The sequence below is a fragment of the Diachasma alloeum genome, unplaced genomic scaffold (genome assembly GCF_001412515.2).
Source record: "Diachasma alloeum isolate Michigan unplaced genomic scaffold, Dall2.0 Dall_scaffold_00277, whole genome shotgun sequence".
NCBI classification, from domain to species: domain Eukaryota; kingdom Metazoa; phylum Arthropoda; class Insecta; order Hymenoptera; family Braconidae; genus Diachasma; species Diachasma alloeum.
This window is the reverse complement of record NW_021680416.1, coordinates 1,646,676-1,668,326: the sequence shown is the minus strand read 5'-3', so window position 1 is coordinate 1,668,326 and position 21,651 is coordinate 1,646,676. Positions and strand designations below refer to the sequence as shown.

At 38.8% G+C, this 21,651-nt stretch overlaps 2 protein-coding genes across 3 annotated transcripts; one reads left to right on the top strand and one right to left on the bottom strand.

The window, feature by feature from the left end:
* Positions 1-759: 759 nt before the first annotated feature.
* LOC107038042 (aquaporin AQPAn.G) lies at positions 760-10,969 on the top strand. 2 transcript variants are annotated; one of them, XM_015256911.1, is made up of 5 exons: positions 760-985; positions 6,397-6,688; positions 7,675-7,959; positions 8,027-8,230; positions 10,566-10,969. In XM_015256911.1, exons 2-5 carry the CDS (start codon positions 6,404-6,406, stop codon positions 10,599-10,601), a joined length of 810 nt encoding a protein of 269 aa, XP_015112397.1. In that variant the 5' UTR covers positions 760-985; positions 6,397-6,403; the 3' UTR covers positions 10,602-10,969. The 2 variants fall into 2 exon arrangements, with proteins under 2 accessions (XP_015112397.1, XP_015112396.1); XM_015256910.1 differs by having other exon boundaries at positions 10,493-10,969.
* Positions 10,970-14,128: 3,159 nt separating this feature from the next.
* LOC107038138 lies at positions 14,129-21,006 on the bottom strand. The gene is made up of 3 exons (XM_015257048.1): positions 20,660-21,006; positions 16,847-18,523; positions 14,129-15,616 (listed from the first exon to the last, which is right to left on the bottom strand). Exons 1-3 carry the CDS (start codon positions 20,810-20,812, stop codon positions 14,318-14,320), a joined length of 3,129 nt encoding a protein of 1,042 aa, XP_015112534.1. The 5' UTR covers positions 20,813-21,006; the 3' UTR covers positions 14,129-14,317.
* Between the last annotated feature and the right edge of the window lie 645 nt (positions 21,007-21,651).

Here is a 21,651-nt window from a genome sequence, read left to right as displayed (position 1 = left end):
TGGATAATCTAAATCGTCAACCGATTATTAAGGGAATAATTCTGAATTCCCTGCGACTTGGTTACCTCCGCGAGAATTCATCGTCATGTGCTAATTAGGTGTTATAATTTATCTGTTGGAAATGATTTGTTTTCTTCAAGAGTTTCAAAATTATCGCGTAGGGTAAGCTACCCAGATGGACACTGCCCTAATGTTCTTTGCATACAACTTATTCTGTTGACATATTTTCTATAAAAATTTCTCCGCCTAAATTTCCTCAGTTTTTTCATCCAACTCTTTTAATGAAAAAAAAATTAAGTGAAAAAACTGGGAAAATTCATTTCTATAGAATTCTTTTGTGTCTCGAGAACTTCTCCTCCCCCTCCCCCCCCAATATAAATCTGTGAAACTCCTCAAATATAACAAAAGCCAGCGAATCAGTGTACAAAACACTCAACACTATTTGCCCACTCAAATCATCTTATTAAGCTTCACCTCAACCGTGCGATAATGACAATCCCCTACCTCCAGCTGGCCTTATCACAAAAATGTAAGCATTACGCAACCTCATTACCCCTCATCCCCATTTTTCACTCCAGTTAACGAACTCGTTTTGTCGAACAGACAGTTGAACATTAGGGAGTGAGAACAGTGCGTTTATTAGAATAAAAAAAGAGACTTTAAATCGTCACGATATCCCCTACTCTCGTTTTGAGCGAGAAGCCTGCAGACTCAAGCTTAGATACACCTATATGAGATTGGCGGTCTCTATAGTACAGCCAGTTGTCGCCCAGGAAGCACGACAGTGAGGCTGTCTCACCGGCACATCATTCACCATTTTTTACGTTTAGAAATTCTCTTATTCATTCATCCCAATTAATTCTCCAGTGGAAAATTCAATTATCTCTTAAATATTCCGGTGTCACTCGTCATTGTTTTATTTCTATTTCTCCGGACTCTCAAGGATACTAATTTTTCCTCTGTGCAGTGCCAATACCACAATACGGTGAGTATCAAGCATCTGATGACAGATAAAATTACCAACTAAACCGATAATTCCCTCTCAAATTTATTTATTTATCCTCTCACTTTGGTGAAGTTCAATTTTTACTTTGGAGTTGATGGTAAACGAGACGTGTTTTCATTTTAATTATGGGGATAATGCTCGGAGGGATATCTATATTAGGTAAGGGGAGACCATTTGATTTTTATGGAAGAAGTGGACCAGTCAGTGACCACAGACAACGAGTTGGTAAACACTTTGCACGGGTACTACTTGCGAGGCAGGTGGAAGACCCAGTCATTGCCATAAAGGGATAATGATCGCAGTGTGAGATCCAATAGATCAGTCAGAACTGGGAGAATCAGGGGACTGGGGACGTGAGACACTACTTTCGTGTCGTTCAACTCGATATGATGGCCTGTCTCGTTTTTATTTATTTATTTATTAAGGTTTTTATTTGGTTTCGCGGATGATGGAATAGAAGGACAGCCGCGGTGTTTTGCGAGATTTTCTTTGCCGATTTCTATTGGAATGGAAACAGAAAATGTCTGGGGGAATTCAGGAAAATGATAAATTTACGAAAAATCAGTTCATTTTTTATTTTCTAGATAGACAACTTTTTAAGTGTTTTTAGATTTTTTTATTCTTGGAACAAATTGAAAAATGGATTTGAAAGATTGTTAGGAGGTTTTTATCACAGTTTTATTCCAAATTCAGATTTTTTTTTTCATTAAAATTCTTTTCAACATTTACAGTTGAATATCCACGCATGAAAAAATTTAATACAATAATATCGCGCCATCTCTAGGAAATGATATTGAATTTGTATTGGAACTCTGTAACAATACTGTTGCAGTTTTATTAGACTTCTGCTGAAAAATGTCAATAGATTTTCATTTTTTAATAGAAATTCTTGGCCGTAAATTTTTCAAGTTTTTTTCGCTGTATTTTTATTTATTTATTGACATCCAAGAAAAAAAACTTGCAAAAATCGTATTCAAGAATTCTTATAGAAAAATCCCAACAGAATTAATTAAACAGAAAAACCGTCATCTGTAGATATTTTTCTATAAACAAACATCCAGTTAAAAATGCGAGCAAAATAAATTTGCTCATACGTCTCTAAACTTCCATTTCAGTGTTATTTTATCATATTTTTTGAACTGTTAGGAAATATTTTGGGAAGTTAAATAATTTTTAATAGGCTTAAAAAGCAAAGAGAATTTTCTAATGTAATTCTTGCAGATTTTCGATGGAAAATCACTTGAACTTCCTAAAAAAAGGGCTAAATTTTTCTATCGAATGTTGTCATACGTGAAATTGCAACTTTTAAAGATTATAAGCTTTTTATTTATTTTTATTTTCATTTTATTTTGTGTATTTAACAAATTATTTATGATCAATTAATTTTATGACATAAGACCTAAGTTTTCGAAATTTACATTATTTATTCGCACCAACAAATTGTTAAAAATTAAAGAAGACTTATTATTTTTGAAAAAATTTCTTCTGCAATTAAATTGACTAATTTAAGGATCAAACTTTTTCAAATGCGTCGTGCGGGTCACACAAAAATGTTAGAAATACTTGGATTGGATAAGATTATTGAATAGAATTACTAGGTAAACAGCTAGGATTTCCTATTGCATGCATTTTTCATGCATTTGAGATTTTTTTGCTCGTCCTCTGCATACAATGAATTGCGAATTGATTTGTAAACACAAACAATACAAACGTGAGATACGACTCGAAGGTCATCCATTGGGGAACGATCTCCGATCGACAGATGACTGAAAAAATATGAGACTGTTATTTCACCGAGATTATTCGTGTTCCGGAAGCCCTCGTTTACGGTCCACAGTGGCATCATAGGGTAATAGGACACCCCCGCGAGCTCGACGAAACATGGCATCTAAATTTATTGTCAGAGCAAGTTGATGTTCGGACGGAGTGACGCCTGGCCCACTGGTGGCTGAGATTTACAGATGTCGGCTATTTACAAAATAACTCGAAGTGAATTCATGTCAGCGTCGGGGGAACATTTGAAACATCAAACAATCCGGTTACATGCCAAATGTCTTTCGATAATATAAATGTTGCCTCATTAGTTTTTTCAAATATTTTCAAGGGTGAAGCGTAGTTCCATAACATGTCTGGAGCAGTCTCACTGCACGGAGAGAAATATTCAATAAAAATTGCGTATCTTTTCCGTAATTCCGGAGCGAAATGTGGTTGTAGGAAATTTCACGGAACTGTCAGGCACTCACGATAATTTTCATCATAGAAACAGAATTTTTATTCATTTTTTTCGAATTTTTTGAGGTTCTTTATTGATTTCAATCTTCAAAATTGAAGTTATGTTTGTACTACTGTAAGGATGTGCATTCCAAAATCAGAAACACTCAGAATTTTTTTTTCAATCGATAGACAGCTGTCTTCTTCATGTTGGTAGAAATTTCAATCCATCAACCCGAGTTGATTATTCAGAAATAAAATAAAAAATAAGATGAACTATCATTTTAAAAATAAATTCTATAAGAGCTCGGGTACACGAAAAATTGGTCCATTTAATTTCTTAAAAAATTACCGAATTCCCTCAAATATTACAAAGTTCGATTCTCGGAGAATGGATAATCATCCTGACATCAACTCTCTGTCAAGCAAAAAAAATTCTCATTCACTTTATACTTGTTCTCCGTAAAATAAAATTGTCCAGAATATATTTATGCGCAAATTATTCAATAATTAATGTTCCCCGCAAATAGAATATGCAACAATTTTTATATTTATTTCAATGATTCCTGACAAATTAATATCACGAAGGCGCATGAACTTATTGAGTGCCTTAATGGTTTCATAAATGAACTGTTTACCCCGATAATTATGAAAAAAATGTCTTCATATCTTTCCGTTGCATCTGACGACACAAAAACCCTAAAGAAATCCAAAAACCACAAAAAATCAATCACTTGAATGCAAAAATTTTAAAAATAAATTCCATAAAAGCTCGGGTACACGAAAAAATTGGTTCATTTCATTTCTTAAAAAATTACAGAATTCCCTCAAATATTACAAAGTTCGACTCTCGGAGAATGAATAATCATCCTGACATTAACTCTCTGTCAAGCAAAAAAAATTCTCATTCACTTTATACTTATTCTCCGCAAAATAAAATTGTCCAGAATATATGTATGCGCAAATTATTCAATAATTAATGTTCCCCGTAAATGGAATATCCAACAATTTTTTACACAAATTAATATCACGACCGCGCATGAACTTATTGAGTGCCTTAAGGGTTTCATAAATGAACTGTTTACCCCGATAATTATGAAAAAAATGTCTTCATATCTTTCCGTTGCATCTGACGACACAAAAACCCTAAAGAAATCCAAAATCCACAAAAAATCAATCACTTGACTGCAAAAACGTCTAATGAAATTCACGCTCTCCATCCGCATTCGTAAGCCCCAACATTACAATAACTTATCCAATTGGAACACTCCACAATTCCCACAACTACTCCTCGTTAATGCGAAAATACCCACGAAACGTGTTCGCGTGGGTGACAAATTATCCTCACACTCTCGTTTCATTTTAAAACGATTAAATAATTCGTGACGAATTGGTGCATAGCTCTTATTAGCCTTCACAAACGGATGAATACGACCAGAATACGTACGACTGTTTCATTACTCTCGTCATTGTCTCATTGGCTTTAAAATACTACCACCTGGCATTGTCCCAGTTCCATATTGAGAGATGTAAATCAAAACATCTAATCGTGACACGAGGTCAGTGTCATTTCAGGGGCGCATAATTTTTCTCTTGTTTTATCATTTTTATCCGGTGGTGGCACACCCCTTTTGATGGTCCCGTTGGTCATTTCATGGCCTCACCCGTGTGACGAGAGGGAGGACTTGTTCCCAGTGCCGTCGCCGCTCCCATTTTCTTCGGTAAATCATTTTTTATTCGCGTTGTTGAGGCGAGGAGGGGCTGAGGGGGAGCGGTTAAAGTACTTTGGGGTAACGAAGGTATTAAAGTTATGATGATACGTCACGCTATGGTCTTGGCCGATGCTGAAGTTTATGAGATCCTGATGAGCTGATAAGGAAAATGTTTTGTCAATTTTACGGGGGATTTGTATTGGTACTGAGCTACGGTAATTGGGGGTTTGAGGAATGTGAGGTGATCCCAGTTTCATAGAACAAGTGGGAAATTGCTTTCGTCGCAGCACAGTCAATATATTTTTGGTAATAAATTCGCAATTTGTTTGAGAGGGGAATTTCGATGACGATGTATTTTAAATTGAATTCAGTGGTATTTTAAATTCAATGTTGCCCCAAAGTTGGCAGACACCATTGTCCCAATGTTGGCAGCCAATATTGCCCCAACGTTGTGAGCTAACATTGCCCCAAGGGTGAAATTTTTTACCTTTTTCTGAATACTGCTTTCAAAACAATTTTTTTTTCAATAACAGATCATGCAATCAATCTCATAATCGAACTAGGTCTGGATGGCATTGGAGAAAATATTTTAAATAATAAGTGGATTTATTTAAACAATCAGGTTTTCAGTTATCGTCGAAAAAAATCGGTCACATACACGTATGAAAAAGTTCAATGGAAAATCTTAGCGAATTCGATAGAAAATTCTATTGGAATTCTCTAAAAATTCTATGGGGATTCCATTAAAATTCTAGAGAATTCTCGTTAAAATGCTATTTGTTTTTTGCGAAGATTCTATTAGCTGCTTGATAGGAAAAAGTCAATAGATCTTGATTTTTCTGTTTGAATTTTTCTCAAGATTTTTTCTATTGAAATGATTGGGCGCAGATTTTCCAAGTTTTTCCGCTATATTTTGTTTTGTTTTGCATTGCAGGATCCAAGTGAAAAAAAACTTAGAAAATTTATGCCCAGGTATTTTTGTAGAAAAAATTCCAAGAGAATATTCATGTAGCAAAATCGAAATCTATTGACTTTTTTCTATTAAATATCTCATAGAATCAACGCAAAAAACCAATATAATTTTAACGAGAATTCCCTAGAATTTTAATAGAATCCCAATGGAATTTCTAGAGAATTCCAATACAATTTTCTCATGAATTTACTAAATTGTTCTATTGAATTTGTTTACATATATATAAATAGCATCTTGGAACTCCTGAGACCACAATTAGTTATCCTGACACAAACAATTGGAAATTTTTGATTTGACGAATATAATTCCATTCGGAAGCAAAGACCTCAGGAATTCAATAAAAAGTTCTGCTGGATTTCTATTGAACTTCTCTTGAAAATTGTATCAAATTTTACTCAAGAATTCTGTAATGTTACTGCGCGCGTTTTATAACTAAAAAATATCCAATAGAAACTGTTTCATCAAAAAAATCGGTTCCCATTTTATGATTTTAGGTGAAAAATGGCGGGTTTAAAAGCCGCACTGGGACTCCACGAGCTGAAAGACCCGAAGGCGAATCTGTACCGTGCGCTGTTGGCTGAATTTTTCGGCACAATGCTCCTCAACTTCTTCGGCTGCGGGGCGGTCTACGAGCTGAAAGATGGCGCTGATTATTCCGTGACGAATAGGGTAGCCATCGCTCTATCTTTCGGCCTGGTCGTCGCTGGAGCGGTCCAGGCGATAGGCCATGTTTCCGGAGGTCATATCAATCCCGCGGTGACCTGCGGGCTACTCGTTATTGGAAAGGTGAATCCATCAATAGCTAAACGAAAAAAAAATGCAGAAGTATTACCTCGATATTTTATTATAATTGATTGGAAATCAGACGTTTTTGAAACTTTAGATTTCGGTCATGTCGTCGCATGTAATGTTGGGTAGCGCTCCGTTAGTCGAATGTGAGGAGAGGGGAGTAATGCTGGGTAGCGCTCCGTTGGTCGAATGTAAGGAGAGAGGGGAGTGGCCGTCGCCCATTGGATCAGGCGCACGTGAAGATTGGGTTAGGTTGGCTCGAGCCATTCTGTCATTGGTCCAGCACTCAACCACCCCTGTGTACACGGAGAGAAATTTTTGATAAAAATTATCCTACCGTAATATGAAAGTGTATCATGAGTCATCGTTTCCTGATTTCTAACCCGAAATTTAGTAAAAATTAATATATGATGATCAAATTTTATTCCACGTTAGAAAAATTTCATCGTGACGCATAATAAATTTTACCCTTCCAGTCCAATAATTTTTTTGTAGATAACGAAAATTCGAGAACGGTTGGTAAATTTTACCCTACCGGCACAGTAATTTTTATTTTTATCAGGATCAAATTTCGCTAACGTAGAATAAAATTTAATCATCATATAATAATTTTTACTAAATTTCGGGATAGAAATGAGGAAACGATGACTCATGATACACTTCTATAAAATGGGAGGATAATTTTTATCAAAAATTTCTCGCCGTGTAGTCATCAGCGACTTCAACATTCGACAATCAATGATTAATTAACGAGCTATATTTCTAATGTTTATAAATAAAAAATAAATCATTTACTTGAGATTGAAAAATCCTGCAAGTTCCAAACGAAATTTCGAATATTGGAGGAACAAGACGCTAAACGAAAAGAATTTAGGGTTAACGAGCTGTTGTATTTGTACTGCTTTAAATGAAAAATTAATCATTTCAGTTCGACACTTGAGATCCAAAAATGAAAAAAAAGTCATGCAAGTTTTTCTCATTAGGTGCCAGTTGTCCGTGCAATTCTCTACATAATCGCGCAATCCGCCGGAGCGATAGCGGGATCGGCAGCGATTCGTGCGCTCTCCTCCCAGAGAATGGAATCGGCAATTGGCGTTGTTTCGTTGAGTCCCGGCATGACCCCCGTCCAAGGGATGGGCATTGAGTTTTTCCTGGGACTCATCCTGGTGATCGTTGTCTGCGGGGCCTGCGACGGGGCTAAACCAGAGAGCAAGGGCATCGCTCCTCTCATCATCGGTCTTGCGGTCACGGTCGGCCACATTGTTGGCGTAAGTTTACGCTCTCCCTCGGCAATTCGTCCTCAACAATTCGCATTAACTGATGTTCAATTCCTAGATACCGCGAACGGGCTCGGGAATGAACCCCGCTCGTGCACTGGGGAGTTCTGTGGTCATGGGGCACTTCGATAATCACTGGCTGTACTGGGTGGGTCCGATCCTTGGGGGAATGGCTGGTGGACTCATCTACACACACGCTCTGGGACCTGCTGAGGTACCGGAAGGCAAGACGTACGCTACTGTCGCCGGCGAGGAGAAGGAGGTATTTTATTCAGTGACGATGTAGATTCAATCGGTTATTTATTGAAATGAGGAGATGAGAGAGAATCATAAATTGCGATTGCGCAGGTTTTCTCGGATCTTTTATTATACTAGAGATGTACGCGCGCTATGCGCGCGTATGGTTTTGCATGTGGCGCTATAATATGATTTTTCATTTCGTTTTATTTCGTTTTATTTATTTTTTTTTCGTTTTTTCGATTTATATATGTATACATATATATACATTTGCCGCGATCGGCGAAAACGGATATATATATCCGTTAAACCGGTGATTAAAAACGTTATATTGGATTTTATAAACGAAAAAAAATGCAGTGAAGTACTGGATAATACCTACATTGTGGTTGAGAACAGATATGATGATCTATTTAACCCTTTCTTACTCGCGTCCACGGAACAAGAAGTTTTGAAGTTCAAAATTTTTGAAAAACTATTAACAATACGTGTTATTAGCTGCTTCTGGATTAGAAATTTTCCTTGTGCTTTTTCAAGCATTTTTTGATAAAATACTTACAAAACTTACTTCATACGCGCACTTGTGAATAAAGAATGCACATTCGGATTTATTTGAATAGCTTTTTGATTTGGTGAATGCAACATTTTGAAGTTTAAAATTTCTGATAAATTATTAACGATACAATGTTATTAATCACTTCTGAAAAAAAATTTCCTTGTTTTCTTTGCGAAATATTGTTCGAATCATCAGAAAAAAACTTACATCAATGTCAACTAAATCGGGTCAATGTCGATCGGGTGCTTGAGAATAGATTAATGATTTCATAAACGCATTTGCGAATAATAATTTATGTTCGGAATTATTTAAATATCTTTTCGATTTGGAAAATGCAACTTTTTGGAGTTCAAATTTTTTGAGAAATATTAACGATACGATTGTATCAATTACTTTCGAGGAAAACATTTTAGTAGAATTACTCGAGTACTTTTTTCGAAAGATGAAGTCTCCGAAATTGAAAATTCTGTTAAAATTCTCAGGAAAGTCTTATCTTAAACTCAATTTTTTTATGAACGCATGTTTTTAAAACTATTTTACAGCTAAAATAAATTAATCGCAGAAAATTCTCTTTTACATTTTTCCTCAACCCACCGAGTAATTTTGAAATTAGTCAGATCTGAAAAATTAAATTTTGTGGCTTCAGTCCTTCTCTGCCTTATGACGAAATTTACTGTTCAACAGCCGAGAAAATCTTCTCTGAAAAAATTTTCAAGATATGTTTTCCTTAATGCAATGATTCAATACGAAATAATCCTAAGCCGTTGACAAATAACGGCAATTATATTCAACCAAAATTCCAGTAAATCCTTTATAAGATAACGGAACAATTCCAATAACAGAAATAGTCTCACAAAATTTACAATAAACTCAGGAAATGATTCACTCGCGTTAATCCTTCTTCGCGCAATGATTACAATTCCATTGTAAGACGATTGACTCATCTTCTCATTTCAACTTCTAAAAAGCAAACACGGGAAAAACATTGTCAAATCAATAATATGTCTATTGTTTTTTTTTCTTTTGAGAATAAACTCTTTGATTCAAAAATATCTCTCACGAACTCTTGAATCATAAATATTTTATTTTTCAATTGAGAATATTCATTCTGAAATTAACAATTGAATCGAGTATAATCAAGTATGAACAAAAATTGATAATAAATGAAATTATTCTGTTAAATTTTCGTAGTTTCGAATACATTTTTTTACGAAATAAAACCGAATAGAAAATTCTGTCTATGAAATAGCTAATTCGCGAGAAAAATCTACAGAAGTTCAAGAGAAATGGAATAATTTTTTTTGTGCGTGTTATACAATCAAAATTTGCGAAAATTATAAAATTTTCCGTAGCATTCTAATGGAATTCAATATTCCTATTAAATCAGTAGCGAAGCGGTAAACCGGATCAAGTCTAATTAGACCATTCGTCAGTTTTCAATAAATATCTTGGAATCTAAGGCAGATAGCAAAATTTTTGTTATAACCTTTTCTATAGAGCGAATTAAGAGCTACAAAAAACATTTTGACGAAAATTTCGCTATCTTCCTTAGATTCGGAGATATTCCCCGAAAATTCAGCTCAGAGCTAAGTCGACTTGAATTTTTTACCGGTTTGCGGTCAATTTTTTCATCCGCCATATTCTCAATTGAAAAATATTAATTTTGCATGCACCAACAATTAAACATCACCCACTCAAACCACAGTACTCAGTGTATCCTACACCCCACAGCGGTTCGAGTACATAGACAGTGGCAGGGGTGAACTTTGAGAAGAATCTCACGAGGAAAAAAATATTTTTCCAGCTCCAGCGACTCACCAGGAAGGGTCAGCCAGCTTGAATAACGCTGTGTAACAATATCATCTGGTTTTATGCTCGAAATAAACGTGGCATTATTCATACAAGACAGTAACCAGCATGAATTCGCTTTCGTTCTGCACGTCAATATCATCCCGAGTACATCGATGTTGTCATTATACTATTTATTCACTGCCAATTTGATTAATGTTTATGTAATCGTCGAAATTCATCATTTGAGTGTATATAGAAATGTCGATTCCATGCTTCAGATATTTAGGATGAAAATGTACGAATTTAATTGTAATCGTGAGGTCTCGGTAATTATTGAGATGAAAATGTTTGAAAATTAAGTATTTTATGTTCAATGTATTATGTATAGGAAATAAATAGGTTTTATATATGTGAGAATTTTTCTTGGTTTTATTTCACTTCATAATTGCCAAAACATTATCAAACGTGAATAGAAAATTATTTAAACATTAATGGAAATTTAATTAAATTGAAATTGGAATTCGATGAATATTCTATTCACTTTATTTACTTGTTGATTCCTATTAATTTTTCATTTTTGTAATCTCCTAATAAAAAAATATCAAGAGATAGCTTGATATTTTTCGATGGAATTTTTTGAAAATAAATTTATATCAGTTTAGTGTATAGCAAGTCAATTCCTCTATGCAAAAATTGCACTACAATATTATATAATTTTCAAAGAAATAGAAAAAAATAATACAATAATTTTTTTTTCATTCTAGTAATAATAAATTGTATGTCACGAAAAACAAACGCTTTTTCTAAACAATTTTATTGGTGTGGAATTCTACTGAAATTCAATGGCATTAATTTTTTCATACAATTGATTCCGTTGGAGGTTTATCTATAAGAATTCTTGATTATGAATTTTTAGTTATTTTTGCTCTTTGTAACGAGAAACAAGAAAAATACAGCTAAAAAAAGTGGAGAATTCGTTTGTAAAAACTTCTGAGGAAATAATTTGAAGAGAATGATTTATTCAGAAAATTGACAATCTTTCGAGTTTTTGCTATCAAATCTACATTGAAAATGTGACGAGAAAAATGCATAATTTTCCATAGAAATCAGCGCAAAAAAACAAACGATTTCTTAAATAGAATTCTAATATTACAAATTGGGAAAATAGGAGAAATAAATGAAAAACAATTTTTTACACTTACACAGCACACTTTGTATTTCGATACATCATTCAAATATTTTCTCCACATAGTCTACATAATATATTCTCCACGAATTCTCGTGATTACATTCATCTCAGGATGCACGACTATCCTATTACCATCACGTAGATACAAGAATCATAACTCTTTCTTACCATTAAAAGTTGAGGTCCTCAATAATCATGGAATCGTAATGATTTCGTCGCAATTTTAAATTCCGTACAAAAACGGATGCTCAATGCATATGTACATTAATTGTTAGTTTCCTCTAGAAATGTCGAATGATGCCAAAAACATCTCAGCATATTTACAAATTGTTCACAGTCTCGGACCGAATGTTTCAAAGATTAATACTTGGTAATAGAAAAATTTGTCAGCAACATCGAAAGAACTTGAATGATTCGAGACTCATCGCAGCATCCAGAGACTCCAGTGAATAGAAAATAATTATCTCGAGGTGTGCACTCATTGTCATTGTGATATTTCGAAACAAAAAATGTCTAAATTATCTCCCAACGTCCCAATCACTAATTTAAAAAACTATTATTTAATATTAATGAACTAACGAAAAAGCTCTAGAATTATCCTCGCAAGATATTCCTCATATCTTCGGAAACATTCTCGTAAAAATCATCCAGATCCCTAAGTCATCGAAAAACTACCTCTAAATCTCCCAAACGTGTCTCACATTCAGAAGCCACAAGGAAGAGCTAGATGCATAAGGTTATACTCATACGCACCCCATATTTTTTGGATTCAATTAACCTACGATCAATGAAATCTATCGAATATTAATAAAAAATAATTAATGTCCTGAAGTATTGACTAAATGAATGCGAATTCAAGTATAAGAATTCTCCAAGTCGACGTGAAATCCTGTGAAAGTATTTCTTTTGAAAAAAGTAAGTTGTGATATTAATTTGGGATTCATATGGGATGTTTATAATTTTTAATGCATGAAAAAGTTGAATAGAAAATCTAATTATATTAAAGGTTCTCTACAATTTTATAAAATTGTGAAATTTATTTGACCTAACCGATTTATTCGATTTAATCGATTTTCTCAAAAAAATCAAGAGATGTTGATTTTTCCATATAAATTAATTTGTTTTTCTTTTTCAAAAATTTTCAGACATGAATTTTTAAAGTTCTTTTTTTTTTAATTTTGTAATGAGAAATAAATGCAATACATGGAAAATAATTCAACGATTTTTTTCAGAAACGATTTCAAGAGAATAAATCTTGCAGAAAAAACAAAATCTATTTAAAAAAATCAACAAACTACTGGAATTTTCAATAAAAACTCTAGATTCCCCATCAAATTTTCCATACAACCGATTCAATAAATTACGCTTTTCTTCAATCCTCTAATTTTGATTTTCAAGTTCAACATGAAACTTCATTATCATCACAGCTGATAACAAAGTTCCATGCACCAAAAACGATTTTAATCGTCACCAACTTGAAAACAAAATCTCAAAAAAAAATCAAACAATTAACCCATAATAAAAACCCCAAAGATTTCCAAATAAATGTCACAACTCCTTACAAAATCCCTCAGAGCCTACGCCCCACCTCACCCCGCAATCTTCTGCAGTTCATTCTCCAAGCTGTCCTGGCTCTCATTAGTGTCATTAAGATTGATGGTTTCATTAGTCTGCGACAGTGCAATAACCGAGTCCTCGAGATTCTCGCCCTTCTGGCAGACAGACCCCTCAGCGGTAGTCTCAAACACATCAGTGGACTCTGACATTGCCTGTCCCTCCCCGGCCTCAAGCCCCTGTTCCTGCGCCTCAGCCTGTTCCTCGTGTTCCACTTCCATCTCCACAGAATGTCCATCCCCCTCCTGCCCAAGCCGCTCCATCTTGATCTCCGCCTGGTTCCTCTCCCCCTCAGCCCCCGCCATCACCTCCCCCATCTGCTCCTCCTCGGCCCCCTTATCCCCCTGATCCTCCCCCGCCTCCTGCTGAACCCCCTCACTGATCCCCGAGACCTCCGTCAAATTGCTCAGCACACTCTCCTGCATCTTGACGACATTACCAGTCGACTCGAGAATGCTACTCAACTCTCTGCTCATCTCCTCGACCTCCGAGGGCACCTCAATCTTGATGTGAGTTATCTTCTTACCCACCCCCTCCTTCTCCCTGAGCTTATCACCCCCCAGTCCCCCCTCCCTCTCGTCACCCTTGTCATTGTCATTGTACTCCTGTTCCTCGTCATAAACGCTCTTATTCCTCTTAACAAACACCCGCTTGAGAGGCAGTTCCTGCTCGTCCTCGGAGTCGTGTCTCTCCGGGAGTGACATCTCATCAGCAGGATCGTACTCCTGCTGCTTCCTCGCCTGCAGCTCCTCGATCTTCAGNATTTTCAAGTTCAACATGAAACTTCATTATCATCACAGCTGATAACAAAGTTCCATGCACCAAAAACGATTTTAATCGTCACCAACTTGAAAACAAAATCTCAAAAAAAAATCAAACAATTAACCCATAATAAAAACCCCAAAGATTTCCAAATAAATGTCACAACTCCTTACAAAATCCCTCAGAGCCTACGCCCCACCTCACCCCGCAATCTTCTGCAGTTCATTCTCCAAGCTGTCCTGGCTCTCATTAGTGTCATTAAGATTGATGGTTTCATTAGTCTGCGACAGTGCAATAACCGAGTCCTCGAGATTCTCGCCCTTCTGGCAGACAGACCCCTCAGCGGTAGTCTCAAACACATCAGTGGACTCTGACATTGCCTGTCCCTCCCCGGCCTCAAGCCCCTGTTCCTGCGCCTCAGCCTGTTCCTCGTGTTCCACTTCCATCTCCACAGAATGTCCATCCCCCTCCTGCCCAAGCCGCTCCATCTTGATCTCCGCCTGGTTCCTCTCCCCCTCAGCCCCCGCCATCACCTCCCCCATCTGCTCCTCCTCGGCCCCCTTATCCCCCTGATCCTCCCCCGCCTCCTGCTGAACCCCCTCACTGATCCCCGAGACCTCCGTCAAATTGCTCAGCACACTCTCCTGCATCTTGACGACATTACCAGTCGACTCGAGAATGCTACTCAACTCTCTGCTCATCTCCTCGACCTCCGAGGGCACCTCAATCTTGATGTGAGTTATCTTCTTACCCACCCCCTCCTTCTCCCTGAGCTTATCACCCCCCAGTCCCCCCTCCCTCTCGTCACCCTTGTCATTGTCATTGTACTCCTGTTCCTCGTCATAAACGCTCTTATTCCTCTTAACAAACACCCGCTTGAGAGGCAGTTCCTGCTCGTCCTCGGAGTCGTGTCTCTCCGGGAGTGACATCTCATCAGCAGGATCGTACTCCTGCTGCTTCCTCGCCTGCAGCTCCTCGATCTTCAGCCGCTGGGCCTCGACCCTCTTCTCCAGCTGCTCGAGCTTCTCCTTCGTCTCCTGATCGTCCTTGGAAATCGTGGTCACAGTCTTCTTCACCTCAACCTTCTGAACAACTGGTTTCTCAGCTGCAGCACTGGAGCATGCCTGCGACGTCTTCAGCTCGAACTTCGGTGACTCAGGGACAATACTCCTGGCCTCGGCACCCTGAACCACCTGCACGAGATTCTGTGCTTTGTCCAACGGTTTTTTAACGACTACTCTTTTGACGACATTCCCCGTTGGCAGCTTGGCCAACTCAGCAGGGTCGATTATCGTGCCGTCTGGGTTCATGATGACCTCTCGAGTGGTGTCCCCCTGTCTGATGATTCTCCTAACGATCACTCGTTTCGTGACCTTGGGGCCAGGTGTCGCAGGGGGCTTCGCCTCGGGCTCCTTGACCTCTTTAGTGGTCGTGGTTGTGGCCTCCGTGCCCCCAGGCTTCTTCACGACAATCCGTTTGATGACCTTGACAGTGTTGACCTTGGGGGGTAAACGGTAGTTAGCAAGGACATATAAACATTAATAAATTCTGAAAGCAGAGGGTGATTGTAAATCGTTTGGCAATCAATGGTACACCAATACAACTGCCCATCGATTAAATCCGAATATACGTAATTAATAATTTTTTACATCAGTAGATCGCCGTCTTTTTATTTTTTATTTTTACACAAAAACTTGGTGAATGAAAAATCCGTAAAAATTGGTAGTCACTTTCAAATATATGAAACACATCGACATCTTTTTTTCAGTCCAGACGTACCCCAATGAATTATTAAAATCTTCTGAAAACTCGACTCGCCGAAAATCCCCAATGTTGCCCTCAAAATTTCATAATTTCGAACTTTTTCAAATCTACTTCTTGAATTATCGGACAACTATTTCGCTTGCATACCCCATTTCCTATTCATTGAACGTTCAAAATTACCTGTGAACGTGGAATAAATTACGGTAAATTCAAAGATTATTGAAAACAGCAAAAAAAATTGCAGAAAACTCGATTAGATTCGCAGTTCCAATTTTTTTCTCAATTTAATTATCGTTGTGATTTTTCAAAGAAGACATGTTCAAAAATCAGGATTTAACCCAGTGTCTTACGTAAAAATCAACATTTCCATTGTAATCAAAGATTAAAATCTAAATTTTTTGCATTAATGAGAAAAAATTACGAATTTTTTAGACACCTCATAAAAAATAATCCACCGTTTTGCAAACAAGTTTTATTATTTCAGTAGCGAAGCGGTAAAACGGGTTAAGTCGATTTTGACTTATGGTCCGTTTTTGATTAATATCTCGGAATCTAAAAGAGATAGGAAAATTTTTCTCATGACCTTTTTTGCAGGGTCAATTGAGGGCTATAAAAAAGGTCATAACAGAAATTGTTCTATCTCTTTTAGATTCCGAGATATTCGTCAAAAACTGGGTAATAGTCAAAATCGACTTAACCCGGTTTACCGCTTCGCTACTGATTTATTTAGAAGAGGGAAATGTTTGAAAAAATATCAATATTTTGCGAAATTTAATTCAGATAATACTGACTGGGTATGATTATTTTCCAATTTTTTCCCTGCAATTTAGTTGAAAATTTAAAAAACTTAAAATATCCAAAAGTACAGCGTAGCCCTGTCGAAGGGTAGAGCTTTAAGGGTCAAGCTGGTTTTGCAGACTAGATATGGAATAGCTGAATTCCCCCAGCAACTTATATTTACTCACCTTGGGGACTCCCTCAGTGGGCTTGGCCTCCTCTTTGATCTGCCTCTGCGGCGCCTCAGTCTTCTCCTGCGGGCTCTCCCCCTGCTTCAGAGGGAGCTTGTGCTCCTTGAACACCGACGCCAGGATCTTCTGCACCTCCGCCTCGGTCTCGTCGACCCCCCTCGAACTCTTCGGCGACTCCTCCCTCTTCACCTGTCCCTTGCCCTGCGGCGTCCTCGGCGATGTCCTCGTCTCCTGCCTCTGGATCGGCATCAGAGTCTTTATAGTCTTCTTCACGATGGTCCCGTCCTTTCCGCGAACGAATACCACTTGGTCCTTCCTCTCGTCCTTCTCGAGCTCCGCATCCTCGTCGCTCTCGGACGGCGGCTTCACCTTCTTCGGCAGCTTCTTGACGACGTAAGCCGGCGGCTCGTAGTCGTCGTCCCCGTCCGAGTACTGCTCGTCCTCCTCCTCCTCCTCGGACTCGGTCTCCATCTTCTCCTTGACTTCGGGCTGCAGTCCGTCAGGCCCCATCTTCTCGCCGGCCTCGATGTGCTGCTTGATATGAGTCACGTAGTCCGCGCGATTGCGACAGGACTCCTGGCAGACGTCGCAGGTGAGGCCCATTCCCGAGCGCTTGGTGTGCGTCAGCTGGTGGACTTCGAGGCTCTCCTTGCGCTTGAACGCCTTCCCGCAGTCCTCGCATACGTGGCGCTTCTCCACGGAGTGAGAACGCATGTGTCTCGTGAGGTGGTGAGACAGCAGGAAGGTCTTGGGGCACAGTTTGCAGACGTACGGACGGTGGCCGGCGTGAGTCGTCAGGTGGCGGGCGAGTTTTGTGCTTGTGCGGAAGGCCTCCTTGCAGTACTCGCAGGTGAAGGTCTTGTCCTCGTTGTGCAGCATCTCGTGGCGCTCCAATCCCTGCTTGTACGTGAAGCGCTTGTTGCAGATGTTGCATTGGAAGGGCTTCGCCGTCTTGTGGGACGTGTCCTCGTGCTTCTCCAGCTCCTCGGGGGTGAAGAACTCGCGGTCGCAGTGCGGACACGCGTAGCGCATGTCCTCGCGGTGGATCTTCTCGTGGCGCTGCAGGAGATTCGCGCGGGTGAAGGATTTGTTGCAGATCGTGCAGACGTGCGGCTTGTCCGTCGAGTGGGTCGTCATGTGCTTCTGCAGGTCGTATTTCGAGAAGAACATTCGGTCGCAGATGGTGCATTTGTAGTTGCGGTCGCGGTGCGCCCGCTGCATGTGCAGCTGCAGCGCTTGGCGGAGGGGAAAGGTCCGCTCGCATTGGTCGCACGCGTGCACGCGGATCTCCCCGGGCTCCAGTTTGCGGTCCTCCTGGTCGCCCCCGGCCTCTTGGTCACCCTCGCTGTCGTGCTCGGTCTCCTCTTTGTAGAGCTCGCGCTCGGACTTCAGGGACTGGGACTCGGCGCGCTCCCGACGCTCGCGGTCGCCGTTGTCCACGCGCGGCTTTTTGGATTGGTCGGACTGCGAGCGCTGGTCCGCCGGGCGCTTGTTCGAACCCTCGGGGGCCTCGTTGGTTATCGGGGGGAAGGGGCGCGGGAGGGTGCCCGTCATTGGGTAGGCGCGCAGGGCCTCGTCCGCCTTTTTGCATTGCTGCTTGAATTTGTAGGAACGGTCCAGGTTCCAGCGACACATCGTGCAGATCATCTGCGGCATGCCGTCCGCTGCGTACACCTGCGGGGGTGGGGAGAGGCGCGTTATTTCGGGGGTTTTAGGGGAGGGGGCTGTGGTGAAAATTATTCACGGATTTCTGGTGAGTCGTGGGAGGTTCTAGAGAGGGACATTGACACTGAATTTTCGAGGAATTTTTTCATTGACAATTTCCTCAATTCTGATTCTGACCAATCAGAGTGCGGTATTCGGGGTCACGTGACACGTTTCACGTGAGACGGATCAGTTTTGCAGTAAAATCCTTCGCGCTGCGCGCTCGGGATTTTAGTCTGCAAAACTGATCCCTCTCGTTGCTATGCAACAAAACATTCGGGAAATATCCGATAATTTTGAAGGTCTTGGGGTATTATAGCTGATTATTTCCCTCATCACGTTTCAGAAGAATAGAATTGCGGTATTCGACGCCTCGTGGACCAATCAGAAGAGAATTATAGCGGGAATTCTTCCCATCCAAATTTCAGCCAAGAGAATTCCACTATTCCACTGTTATTTGATATCGCCAACACGGGATTCATACTAATATAAGATAATTTCAAAAATTATATTATTTTAGATAATGTAAGATAATTTTTGATAATTCAAGTGGTAATTTTTCATGTTGATGTATATGTGAAAAACAAAAGTTTTCCTGGTCGGGTGAGCCCCTCAATTTGAATTGACAGATGGATTTTGCCTCGTAGTGCAATTCTCTTGGCAGGAATTTGGATGGAAAAATTCACTTTCGAATACCACTCAAACTTGAAAATTAATCAGGTATTTCCCTGATAATTTTGAAGCTCTTGTGGTATTACCTACGATTATTTCTCGTAGTTCGGTAATTTTTCGGTTGGCAAGAAGAATAACAAACAATTGGCGAATGTGCCAAGATGAGACCGAATACCACAATTCTATTTATCGAAATGGTGATGTGGAAAATAATCCGACAAACACCCCTCGAGCTTCGAAATTAATCGGATATTTCCTGCAAGCTTCCCTGCCAGCAAAGAATTGTGCCAAGTTTTGCAGAAAATCCCTCAAGCGCGCCAGATTTTTTAAACTGCAAAACTTGACAGCCTGATTTCTTTGCAACGAAGCTATTGGGAAATACCCGATAATTCTGAAGTTCTCATCGTATTACATATGAAAATTCGTCATTTCAGTTTAAGTATTCCAAGAAAATTAAGGAAAAATCCAGAAAATTCAGAGAAATCTCCCCTCGAATTCCATATTTCTCTGAATTTTCAGGGAATTCCTCCAAAAAATGTCGGAATTCTGAGATTTCAAAGGAATTCCATGAAAATTCACGGAAATTTGGGAATGAATATTCATTTTCACTTGAAAATTCAGCCAAATTTTTTAAACCAAAAATAAACAATGAATGAATATAAACGTTATACTATGATAACTTAGTTTTCCCAACGGAACTTGCATTGCTATCCCAAGTTAAAACGAAAAAATGCCTCAATTTTCTACTACTGATTCATGCATATTATTTGTGATCGTTATGTAGTCATTTATTCATTCAACAAGGAATTAATATTCGCTCTCATTGCGTCTATATTTAAGAAAAAATTAGAATCTTTGTCGAGAAACACCCGAACAAAAATTTCTTGTTCCCGATTTTTTTATTCCAAGAAAAAAAAACATTTATTATTTTCATCGTCCTGATTCATTCATTTATTTATTCATTGATTTACGTATCTATAAATTTATTTCTAGAATTAAGATAGGAAAACAATTTTTTAAAAAATCTTTCAACCTAAGATAAACTTGAAATATTTCTATATCCAGCATAAGCTTAACAAACTCGATCACTGACCAAAAATATTTTACCTATTTAAAAAAAAAAATTCCCCAATCTGAATAATTTCCAAGTCCACTCCCGCCTAAACCCGACGCGCATGCTCCCACCACCGATTACCCGAATGACGTAACAACCTCTTTCCCCTTTATGCTCAGCAGCTAACCCAGAGATCTCCATTATCAACAACTCACCTCCCGCTATTGACTCGCCTCTACTTCGCCGATTGCCCCTACATCAATTACCCTACCCCCCGAGATCTCAATTTTCCCAAAAAAAATATACTCAACAAAACTGAAAATCGATAGTAATCAGGGCTGAAATGATGAAAAAATGATGCTGAGGAAAATGTGAATTACCTCGATGGCAACGCAGGACATAATCTGTAGAGCAAGTGGCACTTGGAAGGGCTTGTTGGGATCCCTCTCGTATATGAAGTTCAACGGCTCCGACTCGGTCAGGCAGAATCGACAAACCCGCCTCGAACGAAGTGGCGCCGGTCTGTTCTCCATTATTTTCACCTTCTTTATCAATAAATCTCACACACAGAATATCCCTCGATAATTCGACAATAATCAATTATCGCGATGATTTATTTCACTGCACAAGTATTACCTCGTTTTTTCTCATCAATGGGAAACGACGCCGAGCGTCGGTAAGGCGTCGCGTCACGACAGCACAGTGGGACAAAGTATACACCGCTATGGCGGAGGTGAACTTGGACTCGATTTGCCTTGCGTGGCGTCGTCAAGTGAAAATCTTTTATCCCAGAAGCACTAGCGCCAATTGGGCTTTACCCAGTGGCGCCTTCACCGACGGCGTCTCTATGAACAGTCGGTAAATGATTCGTGTAGTTCGTCAGGCTGACGCTCATCGGGGCGACGCCACGAGGGGGAGGTGTTCGAATTATCGAGTGGTAAAGTGGAAATGATGGATCGTTATTTATCGTCGGCTGCTTATGGATTTTTTTATTTATTTTTATCGCTTGACGATATTTTGAATTGATCTCTATGAACGTTTAATGATAAATAAGTTCTGGTGAGGGAGATACTGACAGCCAACCAATTGTGATTATGATTTTCACGATAATTAGGTTTTTTTATCCCAAAACTGTTTTATTATTGAAAAATAAAAAGATTGAATTTTCAACTACGTTTTAATCATCTTTTTCAAAATATTATTGATGTTTTTTAAGAATATCTATTTTCGAAAATAGATATTCTTGAGAAGATATCTATTTTTAATATTATTCTATTAGAATTCAGCTGAAACGTCTATATAGACATTGATATTTCAATATAATTTCTGTTAGGAATTCTCCTATAAGAATTCTCGTGTAGAAATTTATCAA